This window comes from Pundamilia nyererei, unplaced genomic scaffold, assembly GCF_000239375.1.
Source record: "Pundamilia nyererei isolate P.nyererei 1_Seehausen unplaced genomic scaffold, PunNye1.0 scaffold00343, whole genome shotgun sequence".
Lineage (NCBI taxonomy): Eukaryota > Metazoa > Chordata > Actinopteri > Cichliformes > Cichlidae > Pundamilia > Pundamilia nyererei.
The window spans coordinates 232260-259000 of record NW_005187744.1 but is presented as its reverse complement, the minus strand read 5'-3'; the positions used below and the strand labels follow the sequence as shown (position 1 = coordinate 259000).

Sequence of the window (26741 nt, the reverse complement as noted above, 5' to 3'; positions counted from 1 at the left end):
AGGCACACAGAAAAGTCTGTAACCACCTGGTAACTACTGGTAATGAGGGAAAAACCTTTAGCAAAAAAAAGTTTTTGCTAAAGGTTGATGGAAGCTGGTGTGTAACTGTTTGCTAAACTGCCATTCATGCAAGCCTAGAGATTGGTCGCTGATCCTTTGGCAGCTGCTGCATTCTTGGGATAATGTGTATTCCCTGATTGGTTGCCAAAAAGCCTCCTTGTGATTGTTTTTTTCGCTCGCAGATATCTGCAACTGCAATACAAAATGACTTATTATGCTTGAATACAAAAATACACTTTATACCCTTCTCTCCTCTTTTAACCCTTTCTTCTTCAGGAGCGTCTACTAATGAGCCTACTGCCCAGGAATGTTGCCATGGAGATGAAGGAGGACTTCCTGAAGCCGCCTGAGAGGATCTTTCATAAGATCTACATCCAACGTCATGACAATGTCAGGTATGGGGGTGTCATGACAACTGTTGACCACAGACGTGTGCGGAGCGACTGGAGTGTTTTGATCCAGGTGTCACTGGTTGTGACGTCAAGGTCAAGAATAGAAGCAGAGCAATTAAGATTAGCCATTAACGCAGATGCAATCAGGCAGCATAAAGGTTACAGGGGGCAATGGGCCAGAGTGCTGTTGCCACCATAAACAGATTAAAAATAATTGTCTTTCCTGCCTCACATACATATTGCAGATGCAAAAAATTTGCTTTAAAAACAGATATTTTCGATACTTTAAACATTAGGTGTAACAGATTAAAACCTGAGCTTTTTTTTATTAGAAGCCCTGGTGAGATCATTTGATGAGGGCACATACTGGAACATCTTTCTGACTCTAAATCAAAAGTTCCTTTAACAGTTAGACACAAGTTTATTTACAGTCATGTAAAAAAGGACGTTTTCACAGGATTTTTATACAGTCCTATAAAAAACTAAGCACACCCCATGTGCTTAGCTTGTACAACCATCTTTAGCAGCAATAAATTGAATGACTTGATCTTTTACTGTATGACTTCATCAATCTCTCACATTGTTTTGTAGGACTTTTGGCCCACTGTTCCTCACAACATTATTTCAGCTCACAGAGGTTTAGAGGCATTTGTTTATGCGCACCTCTTCTAATGTCCAGCTACAGAATTTCAGTCAGGTTGACGTCTGGACTTTGACTGAGCCATTGCAAAACCTTGATTATTTTCTTTTTCAGTCTTTTGTTGCATTAGTCAATTTTAGCCAGGCTTTAGCTGTCAGACAGATGGCTTGTCTTGGTCCTGTAGTTTCAAAAAAGGCCAAATCATCACCTCTCCTCACCACCATGTTTTAAAATTGGTACTTTGGTCTTATTTTGGCCTCTTGTTCTCCTACAACATTAAATATGCTAAATGAGCGTGTAGAGTCGGACATATAGTCCTTGCATATTTTGCATTTTCTCTAAACTATGCAAAGTCTGATGTCAGGTTGAATTTGCTGGTATTTCCACTTTTGTTTGTGGCATTGTATTTACACCCACCTGAATGCTCCAGCAAATGAACAAACCCCCTGGTTTTATAGATGTGGCACACAACACTTGACTGCTACTTACCCTCTTAATTCCTGGCAGTAAAAATGCACTCAGTTTTTCACAGGTCTGGTTAGAATCCTGTGGAAATGTCCTTTTCACATGACTGTGGCTTGTTAAATTGCAATTTCAACACAGAAAAGTTTGAGAAAGCAGACTTGGTCAAACTTAACATTAAGTGATCAAACAGAGTATCTCCAGCTCCCATCGCATTTTTGTTGCTTATTTGTAGCTCATTTTCGAGCTGTTTAGTTTCACACTCACTGGTTTCATGGGATCATTTTCAGCATCAGCAAGTAGCTGTTTCATTTGTAAAGGAGCCCTAAAATCTACTGTTTCAATGGGAAAATACTGTTAGCAGCTATCTGTCGAACACAGCGGTCCCATCGAGCAACTAAAAGAGCTAGATGCTAGAGTGAGGTAATGATTAAGTTTGCACCCTATCGCACCAAAGGAGACAAAATGACAGATGAAATACTTCAGTTTCAAAACTCACTAACAAAAGGTGTTGAAATTAAGAGGCAGTAGATCTCCAGTGCAAGAATGTTTCTTATACAAACAGTGTTAAAACTCAAGCAAGATAATAACGGGCATGACTGTAAAATGGATAAAGAACAAAACAGACAAAGTTAAACATAATGGTGAGTGTGCATCAGTATAGAAGTTTTCTATTGAGTTATTTGTCGCTATGCAGTCATGTTGTAAATCCATTATATGAAAAGTACAACCAATAGCTGGACTCAAGTATAGTGAAATATGATCAACGATTTCTCTTGCCTATCTCCAAACCTTTTCATCTCTATAAAAGTGGAGCTGAAGCATACGATTGCGGGTCCCCTCGAATGCCATCAGTGAACTTGTCGTCCATTTCTAATTGTAAGTGGCATCTATCGGAGACTCCCATTTGACAGCCTTTTGCAAAGGACTGCAAGCTAACTGAAGTTCAAATATTTTTAACTTGTGTCAATGTGAACTTAACAGGAATGAATGTCCACAACATCATGACAAATCCCCAGCATCCTAGGCCTATTACAGCATGACTTAGGGCGTTTTCATACCTGCGGTGTTTAGTCCGTTGAAATCGAACTTTGATTCGTTTTCCTACTTAGTGTGGTTCACTTGAACACAGTAATCACACTTGGATTTGGACCAAAACAACCGCGTCGAGACCCTTTGGAAAAGGTGGTCCAGACAAACTCGAGAGCGGTTTATTTGTCTGACTAACAGGTGTACCTTGCAAGCTTGAGCTAAAAAACGTCCAGTAACCACGTATGCTTTGTGTTCTTAATGCAGGCAAGTACCATAGACATGGGCTAGCAACTAGCTGTGCCAGTTGTAATTGTCCATGTTCTACAAGTCCAGAACATAATACCTTCTTCCTGTATTTACTTTTGTTGCTTCTGCCCAATGAGCAGACTTAACACTCTCACGTGGTTTGTAGGGAATCATTTTCATTTGCTTGGAGTTCAGTTGGATTTTTCTCTGTGTGAAAACAAATAAACTGATCAATTGATCTGGATCAAAGTAATTGAAGTATAGGTGTGAAAATGCCCTGAGGAATGGTTCAGCTTCACCTGATCCAGTCCAAACTATAAGCATTCAAACATCTGGAATTGTTTTTTTTTTTAACTTTATCTGAGACATATAGTAAGTTAATTAAACATCTTTTGGGCTTAATGACTGTTGGCTGTGCAGAAAAAACAATAATCTGAGCAGAGTTTGATTTGAACATTTTATGATGTTTTTTACATTTTGTAATTTACATCATTAATAAGTAATCTACTCATCAAGCAGCTAATATTTACAGGTGAATTTTTAAAGCTATTGGATGGCCCAGCTCTAATGCGCTTGTAATGAAAAATGTGTGTGAGAACTTGGCTTGACTTTGAGCTGATTACATTCCAACGAGGCAGTAAAAAGAATAGGAGAGCTGTATTAGTGCTGCTGAGGGTAGGAGTCGAGGACTAGGTAGCATATCAACAGCACTCCTGTCAAGAGACAATCCTCCCCACTCTCTTCTTGCTCATACTGTCTGCCTGTCTGTCTGCTCGGCTCCCACACTCACTCACATCTCAGGAACATCGCCGCCTGTTCACCAGCCTCTACTGGCACTCAGCCAAACATCATGGGGCTGTGCTCAGCAAGCATGCTCCCGCTCGTCTCTGGGGAGCTGCTGGAAACACATACACACATAAACACATGGCAGTAAAAAAAAGAAAAAGAAAAAAAAACACCTCCATGTTCCAGAGCAGAGACATACAGCCCTCCAGATTTGGTCCGCCTTTTGATGTGACCCTGAGAACGTTTGATCATACACCTATTTAGCTCCGGCACCACTGCCACCTTCTCCTCTCTACCCCACTGCCCCCAACACACATCAGCACGATCTGCAGCACAGCACCATTCAAAGATAAATGGCACAACGGAGCGCTTCTGTTGAGCGGCAGTCGTGATCCGAGCTTTGCATACATCAGACTCCTCAAGAACTATAGTGTACTGCCAAAAAAAGAGTGCAGCTACTCAGTCACGATGCAGAAAATAGGCCTTCCTCATGCTATCGAGCTTTCACTCATTTTAGTGACTGAGGGGAATGTGTGTGCGCCTGTGTAACAAAAAACATTTTGTCATTGTGTAATTGGTCTGGTGTGTAGTCTTATTTGTTCTGTGACTGTTTTTGTAGCCGTTTAACAACATTTGAGAAAACACAGAAACTAGAGCACTGGTCATTTGTTTATATAAAATGGATAATCTGTGGTCCATTTTATCCCTAGTGGTCAGGTTTGGTGTTCCTCTTCACTGAACCTCCCCTCCCTCATCCAGAACATTGCTTAGCAACTATAGTCTGTCAAGGTTTACCCACAGGTTGAACAGGAATGGCCAAGATTACTAACATGAATGGCCTGGTTCTTCCAGAGATCTCTTCCTGTTTAAACCGAGTTCTTTTTCCCTACTATTGCCAAGCGCCTGCTCATTAGGGTTTTCTCTCTAATATTGCATTTTTCACTGATGATGACATGGTTTACACTAAGATTATTGACTCTGCTTTATTTATTTCATCTGGGAAGGTTTGATTTCCAGCAAATCTAGCAAAAAGTAACGAGACAGATGCAATGATGTAGTGCTGAAAACAAATGAGTTCTGACTAGGAAAAACTGAAAATTGTCAACTTGAATTTGCTTTACCAGGGATTAGTGCTGTCACTGACATTATACAGAGCCAGGAGTGAAAACAGGGGACCTCGTTATTTGAAGTTTGACATGTTTCATATGACGATGCAGGAACAGTAAATGTATGATAGAAATTAAGACTAATCTTACAGGTCTCCTTAGAAATTAGTCAACAGAAGCATTTGAAAAAGAAAAAAACTATTTTAATCAACTCTTGCAGCTAAAATTAGCTCAGTCTGCTAAATGATATGCAAGCAGCTGTTGTTTGACTGTAAACTAGAAGCCTGATTATGCCTACCTCTGTCTTAAATCAAACTACAATCTGCCACTGTAAAAGGTATCACAAAAGAATAGAAGGCCTAACACATGTAGCATAATATCCTTATTACTACTTAAAAACCTCACAGGCTGGAGGTTATGGGGAAAATATGTGTCATTATTTCTCAAGCGGTATCTATAAAAGTAAACCTAGGCCATTATGATCAGCTCCACACAGCACACGCCGGCTCTGATCCCTATACTCCACCGAGAGCAGTGATTTTCCACTGAGTCAATAAGATCCATAACACCTTGTTTTGCTGCCATCTGGCCTGCCTCTGAGCAAATGAATGAGGGGCTAAGTAGCTTTCAACACCTTCCTCCACCCCACTTCAGCAGCTAGCCAGAAGCAGGCAATTTAGCTCCGTAATTGATTTAGTGTTTGGCCTAAAAGATGCTTTCACTTATCAGAGATTGGATTATAGTATTTGCTGTTTGCTCACTATTAGTCAATTTGTCGCTCCTGTGTGATCTGTTGGTATTGTTTTGTTAAAGAAAAACATTGCTCTGTACAGTTAACATATCCCATCCTTGCTTGTTGAGTGTATTTTTTTTACTGAATTGAGAACCACAACATGTTTGGTTGATGGTGAACAGGAGGGAGAGCAGGAGGAATCAAAATCAGCTGTCATCGTGAACTGAGCGCTTCACTTTAGATTAAAATCTCTTTTTCATTCTGTCTCGACAGCATCCTGTTTGCAGACATTGTGGGTTTCACCAGCTTGGCTTCTCAGTGTACAGCTCAGGAACTGGTCAAGCTGCTCAATGAACTCTTTGGGAAGTTTGATGAACTGGCTACAGTAAGTCCTCTCCCTTTCCTCTCTGGCTACTATCTATACTTAATTATTAGCAAAGACCATGAAAATTACATTAAGCCTGTGTAAAGGATGGAATTGTGATTTAACACAGGTGTTATTCTAGAAGGGAAACACTCCTCAAAAATGGACGGAGCAGTGGAGCAGCCAAGGGAATGCACTGAATTAAAAACTGTGTCACTAAAATATAATTTATTATACAAAACAGTTAAAAATGCAAAAGCAATTAAAACAACCCTGGCCAGGGAAAACTCACAATAAAAATCAATAAAACAAAAACATTAAAAGTCCAGTGGCGTCCGCCATGGTGTAAAAGTCACTAAAAGTTAAAAATCCAGCCAATCGGAGCAGAAGGGAAAACCTGGCGGCGTCCTCCTCGTCCTATCAGTGTTTCTGCTCCGGGGTGCTGGAAGAGAGGGGCAGCGACAGTCACTATTCTTATTAATGGCTACGGTTATTATAGTTGGATAAGTCGTGAGACTTACCCCGGATGGGCAGAGCTCTTAACTCTGCCCGCCGCTTTCCTGTAGCACGCCAACCGGCACCAGCCCATCTCGCCGTGGGAGTTAGGGCGCTGTCCCTCTGGCCACTGATTCCCCACCGTGATCTGGCCTCCAGTTATTCCAGCAGCAGAACAGCTCCCTCCGCTTCTCTGCTCGCTGGCGTCGTCTTGCTCTCCCACGTCCTGCACGCCAACCTTTACCAGCCCCCGTCTGGGCTTGTGGCCGCCGCCGCCTGATACAGTTCACTCCACCATTTTTGCCACCTCGTCTCCCATCCCTCTTATTGGGCTCCTCCAATGAATACCATAAAAACATGCAATAAAACCCATAAAAATAAAACACTGTACAATATTAAAATATTAAAAAAGTAAAACACAGCAAAACATGCACAATAAAAAACCCTAGGTAACTTGTCTCCTTCCACCCCGTGACACCTGTTCTCAGGATACAAGAGCAGTTGATTGAGATTAAATACCAATTGCTGGCTGTAAATTCTTCCATTCTCAGAATTCCACTTTGTCAGATTCAAATGTCCGAGTTTCACTAATATGGTAGCCACTTGTTGATATTGGTGTGTCACCGAAGATAGATCATCAAATAGTCATCTATTTACACAGCTAGCAAAAGAGGTGCTAGAAATGCATTTGATCTTATTAACTGAAAACTGTAACTCAGTTACCCTGAGCACTTACACATTATGCAGTAAAAGGTCATTACAATACCTAGCAGTGAAAGCAACAGCAGTTTAACAAGCAGCAAGGAGCACAATTGGAAGGGATTTATGGATAACTATTTTATCCTTTCATGTGCACTCAGCATTATAGAAAACCCAACCCCTAAAAGCACCAAGATGAAAAATCCCCCACAAAAAATAAATTAAATGCTTTACTTTAGCTAAAGGAAAAAATTGGGGGGAAAAACACATGCTGGATATCTAACCCCTGTGGACTGCGTAATATGTTAGGTTTAAAAGGATGGAAATAATAATTTAATAATTCATCATCTTGATTATCAATCTGCAGAGAGCTGAATTCAAAGACACCAGTAATGGACCAAAACATAATGTCCCAGAGATTGGTGCAGGTTTCATTGCCATGCACCATGAGGAACCCAGGACCCACTGCAGCAGTGTGGGGTCTGAAACCGGGTCCAAGTTACCATCCTGATACCTAATGGCAGTCAGGGTGCTGTTACCTAGCCTGTTTGAGGTCTGTTGTTAGTCTTCTCAGCCCATCACTGACCCACCACCATAGCGGTCATACTGAATGATGATACAGACAGCTTAATGTTTTCCATGGCTTCTCCAGACTCCTTCACATCTGTCCATATGTGCTCAGGGTGAACCGATCTTCCTGTCTTTAGCCCCAAACATTTGCAGTAGATGAGCCTGTTTCTGCTGGAGGTTCCCTTCTGTTAAAAGCAAGTTTTTCCTTCCCACAGTTGCCAAGTGGGTCGTCTGATTGTTGAGGTTTTCTCTCTGTTATTGTAGGGTCTTTACCTTACAATATTAAGCACCTTTAGGCGACTGTTGTTTTTATTTCGTGCTATGCAAATGTAAATTTGAATTGAATGGAACTGAATTGAACCCTTGAAAAGCACACGGCATCAGTGGTGGATCTGCCAATTCTGGTATTCTATGATAAATGCTAACCAAGCTCCACTGTGCCGGGCTGTGAGCACAGGGCCCACTAGAGGATGTCAGGCCCTCAGGCCACCCTCAAAAGTCTATTTCTGATTGAAACCTTCACATTCAGGTAATAGCATGTATTGATGTGGTATCCTGGTGAAATTGGACTACCTGTCCAACAATAAATTAATACCAAAGCAGCCGAAACCGATTAACAACCCCTCTGCTACTTCACTGACCTGATCGATATCCCTGAGGTTTAACTGAATTGATGCTATACTCTGATTAAAGAGTGTCCGTTTGATATTTTTCGAGCAGTATATTAATGTATTTTTGAAGTTAGTGAAATTTACTAATTTTTGTGGCCTTTTTCTTTTTCAACATGGTTACAAGAATTGCTGTAGGTAGAAACCAACTACGGATTTTGTTGGGTGAGAACAGTCTGAAAGGTACTATAAACTGCTCCACAGTGGGACCAAATCTCAGGCCAGACTGTCTCCACAGCACAGAGAGTAAACTTATGTCAAGCTTCTGTTTAGCTTCCAGTGATAGGGAGCTAGCCAAGCCCATGTAACATGTATTACTGGAACTAGTAACAATAATTTATTAATGGATGTAAGCTTGGGAGGTAGTTGAGGAAGGAAACTCTAGTTGGACACACATACTATGCTCCAGTCTCCTCATGTCACTTAGAAAATAAATACATCCTTCCACTTTTGGTGGCCTATTTAAGCTGTAGGATTCCCCATCTCTCCTTCTGACATGCAAATACTGCTGCACTCTTAAGTGCTGTTCGTCAACATCATCCACCTGCAGGCTCCGGGAGAGATATTTTACTCATTACTCCCTAATTTAATATATAGCGTATTTGAAGGAGTGATGATCTCAGAGCCTGGAAGCAAAGTGCTGACTGTAATCTGCTGCTTTAATACTTTATTCATTTCGATCACGAGTTGTTTGCATTAACACACAGTTGGTGACAGTGATGAGACTTACAAATAAACTAAAAATAGACCAAAAATGGTGATATGAAAGGCATTAGTGGTTTTATTATTTGTATATGTGGCAGAAACAGCGTTCACATTCTCCCCACTTCAGATATTCATGTTGTTAGCCATTCATATCCTCGACAGCTTGCTGTCAAACTCTTCCACAAGAGTGCGTCATCTCCCATTTGGCTGTTTGCAGTCTTCAGTGCAGAGAGAGCCAGTTGGTTAATTGGTGAAAAAATAATTAGGTGAATGATTGGCCTGACTTCTTGCGCTGGCTCATTCAGTCAGTATATACAGGGTGATGCTGGGATGTGTAGGTAATGCTGTTTTCTTATTGGTTATTCAGCGACATCAGCAACTCATTAAGGAGGATAACAAAAAAAAAGAGAAAAAAAAGTTTTGAAGGCATTTTTTTAGTCCATCACACAACTAAATGACACTTTGTAGCCAAGTGAGAGTTTGAGCATTGCACAGCCATTCATTCAATTGTTCTGATATTCGAGTGTGCACTGACAATCAAGCTGAGCTGCACTCCTGGCAGCGATCTTGGTGGTTCACTGTATACAGGGCACACCTGTTAAATTGCTTTGATCTTCCCACAGTTGCTGTACATATTTTAATGCCGGATCCACTTCAACTGCTGTTGTATACAGGGTGGGCCATTTATATGGCTACACCGTAATAACATGGGAATGGTTGGTGATATTAAAGTCCTTTTTGTGACACATTAGTATATATGAGGGGGCAAACTCTTCCAGATGGGTGGTGACCATGGTGGCCATTTAGAAGTCGGCCATCTTGGATACAACTTTTGTTTTATCAGTAGGAAGAGGGCCATGTGACACATCAGACTTATTGGTAATGTCACAAGAAAAACAATGGTGTGCTTGGTTTCAACGTAACTTTATTCTTTCATGAGTTATTTACAAGTTTCTCTTTGTTCACAGCCATTGACATGTTGAAGAGGTTAACACGTGAGGAGCAGATCGAAATTGTGTTGATATCTAGTATATACCATTCCTCCCACAGTCCAAAGACATATAATTAGTGGGATTAAGTTACCTGATGAGTCCAAATTAGCCATAGGTGTGAATGTAAGTGCGAATGGTTGTCTGTCTCTCTGTGTTAGCCTTGCCACAGACTGGGTGACCCTGGACAGGTCAGGCTCCAGCCTCCCCGTGACCCTGATAAGGATGAGCCGAAGAGGACGGATAGATGGATTTCTACTATAATCTGCTTATTTAATTTTTTTTGGAAATAGTCGGAAAATGGGAAAGCGGTTTACAACTTTTGAGTAATGGAGACGTGAACATTACGTAGACTTTACTCCATGGAAAAGGACAAGAATGTACAAACTTCAGCCCAAACCAGCAACAGCTATCCACCGCTGGTAACATGACATCAGCTCTTTCCAAGCACCTGCAAAGAAAACATGTTAACAAAAATGCTGTTAGTATATACAGTCAGGCTTGTAGCCTTCATTTCTATCTGTGTATTTTTCTGCAGTGTTTTTTGTGTCAAGCGCTCTTTCACCAGCTTTGGTGTCATCTTATCGTTAACACTTAAGCACTGACAGCAGTCTTGGTCAAGTTCTTTGAAAATAGTAATTAGTTACTAATTACTGATTACTTCTCCAAGAAAGTAATCCTGTTACTTTATTGATTACTTATTTTCAAAAGTAATTAATTACTTTATTACTTAGCTACTTTTTAAAAACATGATACACAACCTGAATACGTAAAGCAATAGACCTTTGCCAATTCTATTTTTTCTGCATAGCCATCATATAAAATTGAATCAAATGAAAAAGTCTCTTTTAAAAACTTGTTTTATTAGTTTTAATCTTTTAACTTCATGCACATTGCATCAAGCAAAATTAAATTATATGCAACAGTCTTTGACTGGAAGAAATTTGTTTAACATTTAAACCTATTTTCTGTATATTCCAGCATATAAAATAAAATAATGTTTTGTGTTTACACTCACTCTTTCAAATAGATGCAAGTAAAACACAGAAGAAAAAAAATCAGCGACTCAGCAGCACTGAGTCCTGTCGCTCTTAAATCTATTTTCACCTGTTTAGCAGGAGTAGGGCGGGTGGAGGTTTGCCTGGTGCCACAGTGATCATGTCAGTGGGGCCATCCGTGGGTTTCTCTGTGAATTTCACATTCCTGTGGCAGCGTGCTGGTGCTTGCTCAGATTCGAAGGTTAATGTTTCGCTGTAGAAAGAAGTTTTCTTCCCATGCAGAATGTACAGCGGATGATAATGTTTTTGTCACTTTTTATGGACTAAAACTTTGAGTAATTTAAGTACATCCAAGCTTTAAACGCTGCATGGTCGTACTCTCTGCTGCACTTCATATTATTCATTAATGATCTATACATGTCTGTTGCTGCCATGGACGTCGCACGTGCTTACATCATTGTCATGAGACACTGACAAACAAAATCACATTTTAGTAATGCAATAATGCAGCGTGCTTACAGGAAAGTAATAGTAATCTAATTACTTTTTGCAATAGTAATCCCTTACTTTACTCACTACTTAAAAAAAATTTAATAGATTACAGTAACACGTTACTTTTAACGTGTTACTGCCCATCTCTGACTGACAGAAAACTCTTGTGTACAATCATTAGGACAAGGACGTGTGTAGCCTAAACTTCATATTGTTAAGTAGTGTTAATTATCTTAGGCCATGTTCAATTCAATTCAATTTTATTTATACAGTCGCTTCAAGGCACTTTATATTGTAAGATGGACCCTACAATAATAGGGCCATGTAATAATGCACTTTCTACTTGAAGTAATTCAGTGATATAATGCTATAAATTTTTGTATTTTAAATAGTAAATAACAATGTGTAATAGGCAGTTTTTTAAACAATGACCTCAATGCTACAATTAATCAGTGTAAAAGCTTATGGCCACACCACCCTGATCACGCAGCTCTCACCTGATCTCGGAGCTGTGCGATTACAAATCAGGGCCGCATAAATGATACTAGGTGTTGTGACCAGAGATGGGCAGTAACACGTTACAAGTAACGCGTTACTGCCCATCTCTACAAGTAACGCGTTACTGTAATCTGATTACTTTTTTCAGGTAACGAGTATAGTAAGGGATTACTATTGCAAAAACGGTGATTAGAGTACCGCTACTTTCCCGTAGGAACGCTGCGTTACTGCGTTACTAAAACCATGATTTTTTTGCGAGAATGTCTCATGACAGTGAAGTAAGCAAGTGCGACGTTCGTGACAACAGCTGTGTGCAGATCAACAGTGGATCACATATCGAGTGCGGGAGAGAGTATGAGCGTGCAGCGTTTAAAGCGTGGAAGTACTGACCTTACTTTAAGTTTGATTCCATAAAAAAGAGACAAAAACATTAGCGTCCGTTGTGCGTGGGAAGAAAACTTCTTTTTAAAGCGAAAAAACCCCCTAAACTCCAAGCAAGCACCGAGTGCGCAACGACGTAATACACTGAGCGCTGCGGCACACCTGCACCAGGGTAAACCTCCGCCTACGCCACTCCTGTTTTACAGGTGAAAATAGAGCAACAGGACCGCTGAGTCTTTGACTTTATTTATTTTCTGCTGTGTTTTACTTGCATCTATTTGAAAGACTGAGTGTAAACACACACACAAAAAAAAATTATGTGCTGGAATGTGCAGAAAATAAGTTTAAATGTTAAACAAATTTCTTCCAGTCAGAGAATGTTGCATATAATTAAATTTTTTGCTTGATGCATAAAGTTAAAAGGTTAAAACTAATAAAACAAGTTTTAAAAAGAGACTTTTCCATTTGATTACATTTTGTATGATGGATTATGCAGAAAAAGTAGAATTGGGCTGAAAGATCTATCGCTTTATCACCTATTCAGGTTGTAAATGGTGTTTTTAAAAAGTAACTAAGTAACTAAGTAATTAATTACTTTTGAAAATAAGTAATCAGTAAAGTAACGGGATTACTCTTTTGGGAAGTAATCAGTAATTAGTTACTAATTACTTTTCAAGTAACTTGACCACCACTGATTGTGACCGTAGTAGTCCATTTACCATATCTGTCGTCAGTGATGCCGTCTCACTGTACCATTAATTTTCTATATTACTAAAACTGAAATTGTAAAATATGTAAAACAATTTAATGGGAAACCTACAATTTCCTTATTAACTACGTCAGCTGTAACAAACTGAGGCCTCTCATATGAACAGTCCTTTTTTAGAATATTAATGCAGCATTACGTTTTACTTTGTCATAGAAAAACAGAAAATTCACTGCTTACAGCATGTGCAAAAGTTCATTCTGCAGAGGTGGATTTGTCTCTTTAAAAATCAATAAAATGAGGAATGTGCATACAAATGTTGTGTTTGTAAGTCTATGTGGTTTTAGTTGCAGTGAGGCAAGTATATGGGATGGTGAAACTTGCAAAACAAAGTAGCTTTAAAAAAAAAAGAAGTAATGTCACTGAGCCATCACACTCACAGCCTACAGTGAGGGAGGAAGGCTGGCTGCAGCGAGTCCAAACAGTTGGTGAGCTCCTTTTTTCAGCACGTTGTTCCGAAGAAGCCTCCAAGAAAACAAAATGTATTATTTAGTCCTGGAGCTCATTTATTATGCCAAGTCATGTATTGATCCAAAAAGTGAAAGTAAAGCTGGAGAGGTTAACTGACATGTAGGAGGAGGAGGAGGGAGTCAAGAAAGAGAAGGAATTGGGAGGCTGAGAGAGGAAGAGATGACAGGATCGATTTGTAGACAGAGGGGAGATGAGCAGGGCTGAGGAGGTGGAGTGTTAATGTGTGTGTGAGAAGAAGATTCCTTCCCAACAATGCGAGAAACTTATAAAGTCATGAAGTAAATGATTACTTCAAGTTACTGCCTCAAAACATGGTTCTACAAGCTACTCAATCAGAGGGTGTACTTAGCTTTTTCAGAGGACTGCACAGAATCCTGTAAGAACTTTCTTTGTCACATGATTGTATATAGTCATTATAAACATGCAGAGTTAACATTGTGAATGGATGTATTTGATCTCTGATCTTTTCATTATACTAAACAAGGTGCTTTGGTCACTGCTCCTGTAACATTTGTTGCTAATATTCAGCACTTCTCTGGCCTCTGGTAGGCACAAAGAGGCTGTGGCCTTGAGAAAACAGACTGTACCATTAGAAGTCAGTCCTGTCCAAGATATTGCACTCACACTCAACTCTTTACCACATGCTTGACCTCTTCCATGAGGCCAAGAGACAGTTTACTCCTGCTTTCTACATGCAGACACGCACACAAGTCACATGATGGGCAGGATTATCCGTCATGAGCTCATTCTGTATCTCAGCAATCAGTCGTGGCTTAACATAGAGAGAGCGATAGGCCGAGGGTGAAAAGAGCAAGATACGAGTTATGTGTCTTGCTAGCAGCGCTTTGAAACTCAGCAAGCCATTATATAGAAACCTTGTGATGAGGATATATTGGGTGCATGTGTGTGAGCATTTGTGGGTAGCTGCAGCTGCAACCTAATTGAGATTTATACCCCGTCGTGTTAGCCAGGGAGAAATTCTCTTTCAAACCAGCTCTGTCACAGCTGCTGAGCCTGTCTGGCTGCTGTATGCTACACAACACATTAGTTCCCTGCGGGCTCAACTTAAACTTAACCACAACAGACACATGCCTAACACTAACCTTCACCTAACCATAGCGAAGACAGCATCAAGCAAAACAGAGGCACAAAGTCTGCACTTGAATCAGGTAGCTTTATTCCTAAATGTGTCTCCCAAAGCAAACAGAGATACTTTTCTCTTGTGACATGGTTTGCTGTGAGCAGATAATTTCTGTTCACGGACACGGACGCACACACAGGCACATGCACACTTCTCTCTCTTCCGAGTGCCGGGATAATCATGCACGTTCTGAATTCTCATATCCTCCCACGCCAGAATCTTTCTGCTCCCGTGAGCAGAAAACCAGAGCACCCCATCTTCTCTCTTCTCATCTCTGCCTCTTACCCCGCAATTGTCATGAATCTTCTGTATATATGAATGTGTGTGTTTGTGTGTGTGCACATGTGTGCTTGTCAGTCAGAGGTTGCCTGCAGGCTAAGCTTTGTAGGGTCTTCCATTGCAATTTTCTGATGACTCTGTGTGATACAGTGCCAAAAGGAAACCCTGCGTGTGCCACTAAATCGTGTGCAGTACAGTATGTGTGCAAGTTACCATGCAGCTGTTTTTTTGCATTTTTTTTGCAGGTATGTGTCTGAGTGGGGATTTGTGTGTCTGTAAAGGTGTCTGTGTGCATTGGTGAGTGTGTGTGTGGCACCATTGCTGAGTTTGTGCACAATGTGCACTGTGACAAATAGCGGATCTGTCTGGAAATGTGGGGGCGGGATTCTACTTCAAGAGCATGTCGGAGCAATTAGAGTTGGCCTCAACTACAAATACACAAACAGTAGCACAAGCACACACATCTGATTAAAATGAATCGAAATGCAGCTGCAGCTTCCATACAGTTTCTGCAGAAGAAAGGGTTTAAAATAGCAATGGTTCCTGTCATAATTAGCTATTTATGGGGCATTAAACTTTACAAAATCTGCGATCCAGATGGAAATAAAAGTTAGTCACACCAGCTCACGTCACAGAAAAATTTGACCATGCTATCTAAGAACAATTAGGAGTCATGCTCCGTGTAGAGTAATAATGATAGAGCCATCAAATAAGATGGCTACAGGTAAATGTATATCAGGGCAAGTACCAGTAGTTTACAAAATCAGGGACGTGCTAGGATTAAGCTGACCCCCCACAAGGGTTATCTACTGGTGGTTTTCAATTGAGTTAAATTAAGAATTTCATTAGCTTCTAGCTAATGTTAACTGCTTTGACATTTAAAAAGAGAAAAAATGAAAACACAAGTAAGTAAAACAGGATTAGAGAATAAGTTAAATAAAAAGAAAAGCTACTTTTAGCTACTCCTTTAGTGATCCCTGTATTATGAGTGAATAAAGGGATCACTCATTGTGGTGATCCCTTTATTCACAAGGGATCACCACAATGAGTAGCTCTGCATGTTTGATTGGGCAGCAGGATCTTTTGATAGTTAGGCAAATGTGTAAGCCACTACACTATGGAGGACCTGTTAGACAATAAATTAAATATTTTGACTTACTAGTGCTTTACCAGTTTAGACTACCTTGCTAACCTAGCAAGGTAGTCTAAACTGTTCAGTCATATGTGTAAAACAATTGTTTTCTGTGCTCTTCTGCTGGTATTTTACTTTCTCCTCATGCTGGAAAAGGGTCAATAAACTCTCTGATACCTGTCTCTATCTCCCTCATATCTTTTCCAGTGTACAGAGCTGTAAAAACGCAGCTACGTTAATCATTATGTGCCACCACACAATTAAAGATTCGTTTAATGACATTAAACCTGACAAAGATACATTTAAAGATATGTGTAGTATACACTCAAAATAACTACATTTTTCTAATCTCACTGACATTGCTCATCTTTCTTTTTCTCTTTGTGTCTGTAGGAGAATCACTGCAGGCGCATAAAGATACTGGGGGACTGTTACTACTGCGTGTCAGGACTGACCCAACCCAAGGCGGACCATGCCCACTGCTGTGTAGAAATGGGCCTGGATATGATTGATACCATTGCGTATGTCACACACTGACATGCAGACAAAAATGTCTTTGTTATGATTGTTTTGGGGAAGGACCAGAAGTCAACAGTTACTCTACAATGTGTGATCATCCGAATTGTTTCTTAAGAAGAAAACAATTTTATCCTTTTAAGTTGCTTTCGGTGCATTGCTTCTATGACAACAGTTTCTAGGAAATCCGAGAAAACTGAGGCACTTCTTACCTGCTTCAACAGTAATATACATCGATCAGGGATAACATTAGGACCACTTGTCTAGTATTGCGTCGGTCCCCCTTTTGCTGCCAAAACACCTGTCACAAAGGTAACCTAGAAAGCTGACCTTTGTAACATGTGATTGATATTGAGTGTGTATATATTCCAATCCAAACAATTTCTAACCACATAGATTTGGTTGACTTCCAAATCTATTCCCTTTACTTCTTTTTCGTTCATTTGGAACCTAAAAGACACTTGCTTGCACGTAGCCCTGGTTTCCGCCCCTCTCCCTAAAAGCATGTAGACACCACGTACACGGAGAACCTTTGCCTCACTTTCCTGTGTGAACCTGCGCCTGTCATGTTCTTTGCCCCACCGCTCTGTCTGGGAGGATGGATGCGGGAGTGGGAGCCCTTTATCTCAAAGGACAGGTGCTGCCATGCACACGCATTCCTCAGTATGCGTGTGAGTGTAAGATGTCCCTTCTTCAACCTTATGGGCAAACCACATTTTCTTTTCTGCCATCCTGTAAACAGACACACCCACCCCACACACACGCAAATACACACTTTGTGAACCCTTTGCCATTCTCAATTTCCTTCCTCGTCTGTGACTGTCTCACATCTGAAGTGGGTGACCTCCCACAGGTTACTAGGTGATTTACCAGGGAGGAGAGGCTCTGGAAAAGTCCTGCTTTTTCGTCACTGCCCCACAGTACGTCTCAGGGAAGGTGATCCACACATGCGCATTCATATTGTAAACACATACATGTGAACATAAACTTTTTTGAAGGCGCATTGAGTAGTTTGTGCTTTTTTTGGAACAAAGTTGAAATGTGTTGGAAGCGTATGATTACAGATGCGCCTCTCTACATCAAAGATTTTGTACTCGTGTAGCAACCCTGAATCAGTTTTGCTACACAATTCAGAACTTTAAGATTCAAGATTAATTCCATTATCATAATCTAACACGAGGCTGTAAAACAATATCCACAAAAATAGCAATTAAAAAAAAGGGCTCTTGTGCTCAAATGTGGTTGCGCTACAGCAGATGTTTCTGGTTGGCTTGCCACATGGCAGGAAGGTAAACAGGTTGTGGCAGGGGGTGGAATTGTCTTTTAATATATTTTGGGTTCTGCACCAACATTTAACCTCATTGTACAGCTATCACTGATGCTTGGTAGATGGTTGCCTGATTTCTTCCAACACATCCCATACCAGTTAGTGGTGTTTCCTGCTGGGAAACAGCTATACTTCTTTGCAGATGTTAATAAGACCTTGTTGTGAGAATTTATCCTCTTTAAGTTTGAGCTAAAGGTCACTGTAGTCTAACCTAGTGTTGTTAACACTCAGTAATCTGGAGAAATTTGCTGGGCATCTTTTACTACCCAGCATTATCATTGCTTCAGCCACACTGCTTCCTATATGGCAACAAAAAGAAAAGAAAACAACAACAATAAAAGAAAAATGCTTTAAATGTTAAATTGTCCTGGTTTTTGTTCAAGTAGTTCTAAATCATTCTTTCCCCCCCTGCAGGTCGGTGGTGGAGGCCACAGAGGTGGATCTGAACATGCGCGTAGGCCTGCACACAGGACGGGTGCTGTGTGGCGTGCTGGGCCTGAGGAAATGGCAGTATGATGTCTGGTCAAATGATGTCACACTGGCGAATGTGATGGAGGCTGGAGGGCTGCCAGGGTCAGTACTGACTGTTACACCCACTGAAAATCAGACGAACGCAGCACACACACTCATGCAAAGACACAGAATACAGTATGTCAGCTACAGTAATATGACACAGTGCTATGACAGACTTTTTGTATCTGTATGTACACTACTATGTTCATAGACTTCTCAAATGGTTATCATAATTCACAGGGTCATTTACATAGAAATGTAAAATTACCGTATTTTCGGACCATAAGGCGCACTGAATTATATGGCGCATTAAGTGAAACAAAACAGTCTGATAAGTCAGACTTAACTCATTCTTCTTGCTTCCTCCACTTCCGTACCATTAATTCATTAATGTTGAATTCTCTCGCAGCTGCTCTATTCCCATGTTGTTTCAGTATATTAATGACTAACCTGTTCTCCTGACTGAAGTTTGGTCCTTTTACCTGCCATGCAATTGCATATGTCCATAACCATCAGGAACCCTCACGTTGCCATTTAGAGTGAAAAAAAGTTAGCGTTCATCTTCCAGTTTCACTGTGTTTATGTTATGCTAACATAGCTGTGTTGCTAGTGATCAGGTAGCACATCATTATATACCAGCTAGTCCAACTTCAGTAACCCTACAAATGTCACTGCTGTTTAGTTTTCTGTCTTCATTTATGTTGGAAGTGATAGCAGAGCTGTACATTTTAAGTTTTTCAGAAATCTCTCAGTCAGAATATGCTATATCATGTTTAGGTGGTAACTAGCAAGCTAACTTCCTGCTAACTTCTAACTGCGTTAAATTTAATAAATTCTGTTTTCATGGATGCCTGGATGTTAAACTTAATTGTTACACCTGGTAAAGCTGCAAAACGATCATTTTATTAAAGATGAAACAATTTAGACCATGTTTAACTCTCAGTAATGCCGCAGTGTTCGTTTGACTTTGGAACCTGAAGGGACAGAGTTTTGGACCCAGATTACTCCGTGAGGCTCCTGACTACGGTAGCCATAACGCTCCGACAATCCATCAAGCAGTGCGGTTTTGTAGCTTACGAAGTCGTACTAAAGCATTTTTTGACAGATTTCTGAGCCCGTGTACCACATAAAATCGGTTTGAGGTCAGTAAGCACAACCAGAATTCATACATAAGGCGCACCGAATTATAAGGCACACTGACGATTTTTGAGAAAATTTAAGGATTTTAAGTGCGCCTTATAGTGTGGAAAATATGGTACCTTTAAAAAAAACAAAAACAGACAAACAATGAATTTAGCAAGCTATTGCTTACCTAAGTATTTTTCAAAATGTATAAAAATTGTGAAAATGCACTTGATCAGTCACCCATTTTCCATCCATTAACTGAAGATCAGTGAAAAAGTGTAATAGTAATGTAATCAGTGAAATAGTGTTTGAGCATGAGCTGACATTGTTACCAGATATGAAAGAAAGCTTTCGCAAGACTCTAAGCAGTCCCATGGAAAACTGTATCATTAGCTTGTTGGACAAACTTTAAAAAGCTAGAAGCTGAAGTACTGATTTTCTGTAGGTCTCTATCAGTTTTTCACATTATTATGAAAGTTTGGCCCCTGTGTTTGAGGCAATTGTCCTGTTGCATGATTCAATTTTGGTCCAGCTTTACCATTTAGACAGATGCCCTCACATTTGACTCTAGAAAATGTACAGTTCCTGTGCCTGAATCATCACCTCTCCAACACTGTGCTTGACAGCTGGTAGGATGTGTTTGTGCTGATATGCTGTCTTTGTTTTCTTCCAAACATGTTGCATCATGGCCAAACATCTTTACATTGATTTCACCTGTCCAAAAGACATCGGTCCATTCTCATGGATTCTTTAGCTACAGCTTTGCAAACCTAAGCCATGCTACCATGTTCATTTTAGAGAGAAGAGGCTTTCTCCTGGCAACCCTTCCAATCAAGCCATAGTTCTTCAGTCTTTTTCTAATAGTACTGTTCTGAGCTTACCATTTTACTTGCTAACTGAGGCCTGTAGAGTGCATGGTTTGCATGGTTTGACTTGGTGGGATGTCCACCCCTGAGAAGACTGTTGTGGTGTGTTAACACATACCTGGATACTCCAGACTAGCAAACTGCAGTATTATAAAATATAAATAAGATATAAATTCACTAGCTGTGTACATGTCCTCATTTTAGGCTTGACAGCGTCTTAGTAGATAATGCGCCCTGCCACAAAGCAAAAATGGTACAAGAATGGTTTGAGGAGCACAACACAGAGTTTGAGGTGTTGACTTTGCCTCTAAATTTGCCAGATCTCAATCCAGTCGAGCATCTTCGATCCACAGAGGCCCCACTTTGCAACTGGCAGGACTTAAAAGATCTGTTGCTAAAAGCTTGGTGCCAAATACCGCAGCACATGTTCATATTAAGCAGCGGGTCATAATGTTATGCCTGATTGGTGTATACGTATATGCAGCCATCAGATTATGTTTTGGACAGCACCACATTTTTTGACATCAGAAGAGATCATATTGGAAAAAAAATACTAGAATTTCACTCACCGCACTCAAGCACAAATTTATTGGACTTTACTACATATAATTAGTGTAATAATCTCATACTATAACTTATACTAAGCTATGGTTTACAGTTTTTGTACTTTTTCCAATAAACAGAAAAGATATTACAGGTCCGATTGAATAAGCTGCTGCTTACAACTGTTGTAAGATACATCCTTAAACTTGTCATGTTGATCTGACCTAGAAAAAGCAAAACAAAATATCAAAGCAATGTAAACATAAAACAGCATCCCTGAGTAGGCACACCAACATCTGCTCAACAAATAACTGAGAGATCACAACCTGTGTTAGTTTACAGAGTTGTACCAAAATAAACCATACGGTTCATCCAGATATTTTAAGTGTTTTTAACTGTTTCCATACAACATCTGGATTGACTTGGCTTACTGTAATCATTTGTGGAATCATTTCGTTGGTGTTCATGCTAATTGTTGATGAAATAGTAAATAAAATGATCTTTTAAGAGGTCAACTTTTCCCACATTCTGCCCTGAAAAACCATTGCAAGAAAATAATTCAGATTTAATGTAGTTGCACAAATGTGCTAACTAGGACATAAACAGCAGCTAAAAATAAAACTGAACACCACGATTAAATTAATGTCACTTCATTAAACTGGCTGCAGAAATGATCAGACCAACACAGTGTATACGGACGTGGCTGGGTTTCTTTATTTTGTTTACTAGTTCTTTTCAGGTTACGGCACAACTCGAGCCAGGAGTCAGCTCTTCTCGAGGCTTCCTCCACTGCACACTCGCCCCGTCAGTCTCCTCCGTTACTATATACAAGGAGAGAGTGATTAGTCTCTGCACAAACACCTGTCCCCTCTGCCACCCCGACGCCGCCCCAAGAGCTAGCTGCGCCACCCGTCCCACGGCAGCAGGCCAGAGACCACACCCCTGCCACATTGGCATACAGTAACAAGCAGATTTGCATTTTAAACAGCACTGAAATGAGATCGCCTGTTTGGCTAAATTTGGTTCTGTTTCAAGTGAGGTAATAAGATTTTAAGACTCATTACCAGATTAGATGATTTACCAGGATGAAAATTTCTATGATGTGACGAGTTTTGAGCAAGCCGAGGGGCTATTAAGCTGATAAAAATAATGAGGGGATAATGATTTGAGACCTTAGTGTTGGACTTTTTATCACCAACTGCTTTTTGTCCTCTGCTTTGCTTGTGCTCCCAGCAAGGTGCACATCACAAGGACCACCCTGGAGTGTTTGAACGGAGACTACGAGGTGGAACCGGGCTTTGGCCACGAGAGACATGCCTTCCTACAGAAGCATCACATAGAAACGTTTTTCATCGTGCCATCACACAGACGGAAAGTACGACAGAATGATTTCTTTTCTGCAGATTCTCTTACAACCGTATAACTTGAGAAGTGACACAGCTGTCAGTGTTGTAACAGTTAATCCTCTGATGGAGGGAGAGGGAGCCATGTGCTAAGCTGGCATACACATGACTAGTATCAATATCTCACACCAACTGCACATGTGCATCGGAGCTGGCTGTTCGTGTCAGAAAAAATGTTTTAAATCCCTCGTAAAGTGCACATGCACAACGCTGGCACCGGCATGCACACGCAGATAAACACTTGATCCAGGTTTTGTAATATCCCACATTCACAGTTTACTGTAAAAATCCCACTCAAGCCTACTTGATTTCCATGAATGAGACAATTCTCCACATTTAATTTCATGCCATGTCCTTTTAACCCCTTCATTAATGGAGAATATAAATTTTGAATTTGAACATTTTTGAATTAAAAGATTTTTATGGATAATTAAATGGAGGGAAGATGCAATCAGAAACACTGATGTTAAATTGTTTAAGTTGTGGAGGGTTCCAAAATAATAATAATAATTATGATGAATTGGCAAGAAATAATATTACTTGGTTGTACAAGTAATCAATGGTGCATTCGTCCCTAAAACAGAATATATGTTGCTTTTATTTCCACACATGGCACTGAAGTAAATCTCTTTCGATTTTTAAATCAAATGAAATCAAGACCTGATGTCTTCTCTGTCCCATCTAGCCTAAAATGAAGCATAACAATAGTGAATTTAGGATTTTTACATTTGTTTGCTTTTTTAAATTTAGATGCATTTTACTACTTATTATGAGAGCTGTGCTATTTTTGGAGCTACATATTTGTTATTGTCATTTTACATTTACTCATATTTAGTCACATGACTAAATGTAAAAAGAGCGTGCCTGTTTGTATTGTGCTTGTTCAGATCTACTGCGCATTATCATAATACATTTTCTTTATTTGTAATATATGTAGAGTGATACGTCTGTCCTAAGGGCCAATGGCAATACATAGCTCTGATTAATGAGGACTTAAAGGCAGCCACTGGCGCAGTGTGGCATGACACACATTTTGTGTTGCTACTGTGTTGTTGATAACAGCTGGCTAGTGGCGACTTTTTATTGACCCTGTAGAATACAAAGAAATGAGCAGCACATTATTTTTGGTAATATATGAAACTGATTTAAAAAAACAAAACAAAACAAAAACATTTATTGTTTTTTCAGCCCGTATAAAAAAACCCTTAAAACCATAATAGCTTTAACAAATTTACAAACATAAGAAATTTAATAAGACTTACAATTTCCTTGATCTTAATGAAAGCTTTATAATGACCCACAACGGTCAGGGTGACTTGAACTAACTAGTCTTTAAGCACCCTTAAAACAATGAGAACAAAATAATCACATTCACATGTCCAACTATTTAGTTAAAAGATTAAGTACCTTTAAAATACATGGCCCAAATCAATAATTGTATTAATTATAAAAGCAATAGTAATGTAAATGTTCCAGCCTATTTAACCTTTTTTATCTCAACCATATTTAACGTAGTACAACAGCAACAGTAATACAAAAATCCTAAGAATGTATGCCACAAAGCTAAATTTATAAGTCTGATACAGCACATGATAAATGGTAAAATTCTAATGTTATGGCAAATATCCATATTCAAATACGAGACTGCGTAATGCTAATGATAATTACTTTGACTTTGGCATGTTTCAGTTTCAGATATTTCACATTTTCACTTCGCAAGCAAGAAAAAAAAACATAAAAAATGAAAGACGGATTGAATTTATAGATGTATTAGTTGCGAGTTTTTGTGTTTACTGTTTGTACTGTCAATTATTCTATCAAAGCTGTGCTTAATTGTGCTATATACACTAAGCTAAATGTTAGCTTTTTCATCCTGAAAAATATTAACAAGATAAGAGACTTAATGCTTCACTTGATTTATGTGATGTTTTCTTTTTCTTCTTTTTTTTTTTTCAAAAAAGCCTATTATAGTATATCATATCAAGCCTTAAATGTGTTTAGTATGTTGAGTTCTTTATCAAATGTTCTATTTATTGTTTTATTTTTATCTTTATTTCCAGATCTTTCCTGGTATTATCCTATCAGACATCAAACCAGCCAAGAGGATGAAGTTCAAGACAGTGTGCTACTTGCTTGTGCAGCTCATGCACTGTAGGAAGATGTTCAAGGCCGAGATCCCCTTCTCCAATGTCATGACCTGTGAGGATGATGACAAGGTATGTGTAAAAAGCACTAATGAAAGCATCTCTTTGGTTTCAAATTACAAAAGTAATTTGCTATGCTTGCATATGAGTGCACAGAATATGAATTACTAGTTCACATAGTCAAATGAAAATCCTTTTATTAGACTTGCCTATAGGTGTTTTTTGGGTGGATTGAAATCCTGCTTGGATCCATAATCTGCATGTCAAACAATCACACAAGAAAACATTAATATGTATTTAATGTTTGCTTGTATTGTATTAATGTATTAATATGTACATTTCACATCTTCAGAAGTACCACAGTACTCCTGCTTTATGACAGACTCTTAAAAAGTAAGCCACTGGGACTGATACAACCACTGACATTGACTTTATATATGCCAGATTGCAATTTCATGTCCATATGAGCATCACCTTGTTCTTGTTGATGTGTTTCTTAGCTCTGTGTGTAACGAGGCAGTGAGTCAGTCATGGAGTCGTCGAGTGTTTGGGCGATTGGTGTTGTGTCACAGTGTCTGGCTGTCAGAAATAGCCTGCTAGCTCTAATCCGCCCAACTCTGTGAGCCGGTCCAGGCATTAGCACTTCATGATTTTGATGAGGTTGCATTACAACTGCTGGTAATCACCCACTGCCTGGTATCATCTCTCATAATAGCATTAGACACATTGTTATATGATTATCCAAGTAGCTAAAATCCTTCCTTTGTGACACATAGCAAATCTATAATAGAATTATGACTGGGAATTGTTTGGTGCTATTTACAAGATCTAATCTTGCTATACATGACAAACTAAAAATGGTGACTCTTGCTTCACTGTCACCTGTCAAGGGGCGGAATACATTAGGCAGCAAGTGAATATTCAGTTCTTGATACAGATGTGTTGGAAGTAGGAAAAATGGCCGAGCATCAGAATCAGAGAGACTTTGCTAAGCCAAACTTTGATGGCTAGGACACTGACTGTTCCAGGAGGAGTTTTCTAGTTAGTACATAGTAAAAGTGGTCCAAAGAACCGTTTTGAATAACAACAAAGTTATCACCATGTTCATCTGGGAAAGTTTGTTTTGAAGCGTTACTTTGACGGGTTCACAAACATAAAAAGTTCAAGCTTTAGACGTGATTTCAAATATCTCAGTGTGACTGAGCATCTGTGGAATATTCTAAAAAAACAAGTCAAACTGAGGGAGCCTTCACCTGGCAACTTTGCTGCTTACATCTTTTTGCTACAGGACATCGTCAGAAATCTTGTGGAGTCTCGATTCCCCAACAAGCAAAAGCTGATTTTATGACTAAAGGGGGTCTTTAAAGCATGTATGCAGGATGTGGCATGTACTGTGCTTTGAAACACATTATCTTGATTAGCTTGCACCCACTTTGGGGGCACTGTGGTCAACGTTAGGAATAACTTTGATTGCTGCATGCTGTGAAAGGAGAAGGGGGGTATCCAGCTGGCAGCACAGAAGGCTGTGTGTGTCAACAGTTGTGGAGCTCGGTTTTGGTCAGTAACACATGTAAAGAGCTTGGATTTGTTATTCGTTCTTCCAAATAGGTCCATAAATCTGTTATACCTTCAGACATAATACGGAACAGGAGTTGAAAAAGCAGATCTTAAAGAAAAATGTCTTCATCTAATATTATACTGTAGCCAATGAGCAGTAACTTCTGCAGTTAACATACCATTCTATAGTTTGTTATCATAATTTTCAAATTGGGCATTATTTTATTCATTATCGTATTTGACAACTGAGTTCCATCTCCCTGGATAATTCCACCCACAGGACCAATAAAAAACCGCCACACAGAAAAAGCAATTAAAACACACCAATGTGTACTTTGTCTACCTACTTATTTTCTGATTAACTGCTACCTGAAACTTCAGTGTGATGTGACATTAGTGCCTCGGTTGTATTACCAGCAGCAAATAAGTATTTATAACCTTATCATCAGATTGTATATTAGACCTTTTCTCTTTGCCACCATCAGATCAAAAGCACAATGTCAGTACAATGCCCATTTTAATGAGCTATAGTTCATATCTATATATACTTTAATTTACATTATAAAACGTTATCACATCTTAATCTGCTACATGGAACTTGTAGTAAGTTGACATGTGATCAAGAAACAAAAGAACCCCCCC

At 39.6% G+C, this 26741-nt stretch overlaps 1 protein-coding gene across 1 annotated transcript in view; it reads left to right on the top strand.

Moving 5' to 3' along the window:
- The window catches only part of adcy1a (adenylate cyclase 1a), a 67273-nt gene that overhangs the window by 7419 nt on the left and 33113 nt on the right, over positions 1-26741 (top strand). The window contains exons 3-8 of the mRNA XM_005752062.1: positions 337-455; positions 5731-5842; positions 16499-16626; positions 18363-18521; positions 22229-22370; positions 24459-24614. Coding sequence (XP_005752119.1) covers positions 337-455; positions 5731-5842; positions 16499-16626; positions 18363-18521; positions 22229-22370; positions 24459-24614 — 816 coding nt within the window. The remainder of the gene's footprint in view (positions 1-336; positions 456-5730; positions 5843-16498; positions 16627-18362; positions 18522-22228; positions 22371-24458; positions 24615-26741) is intronic.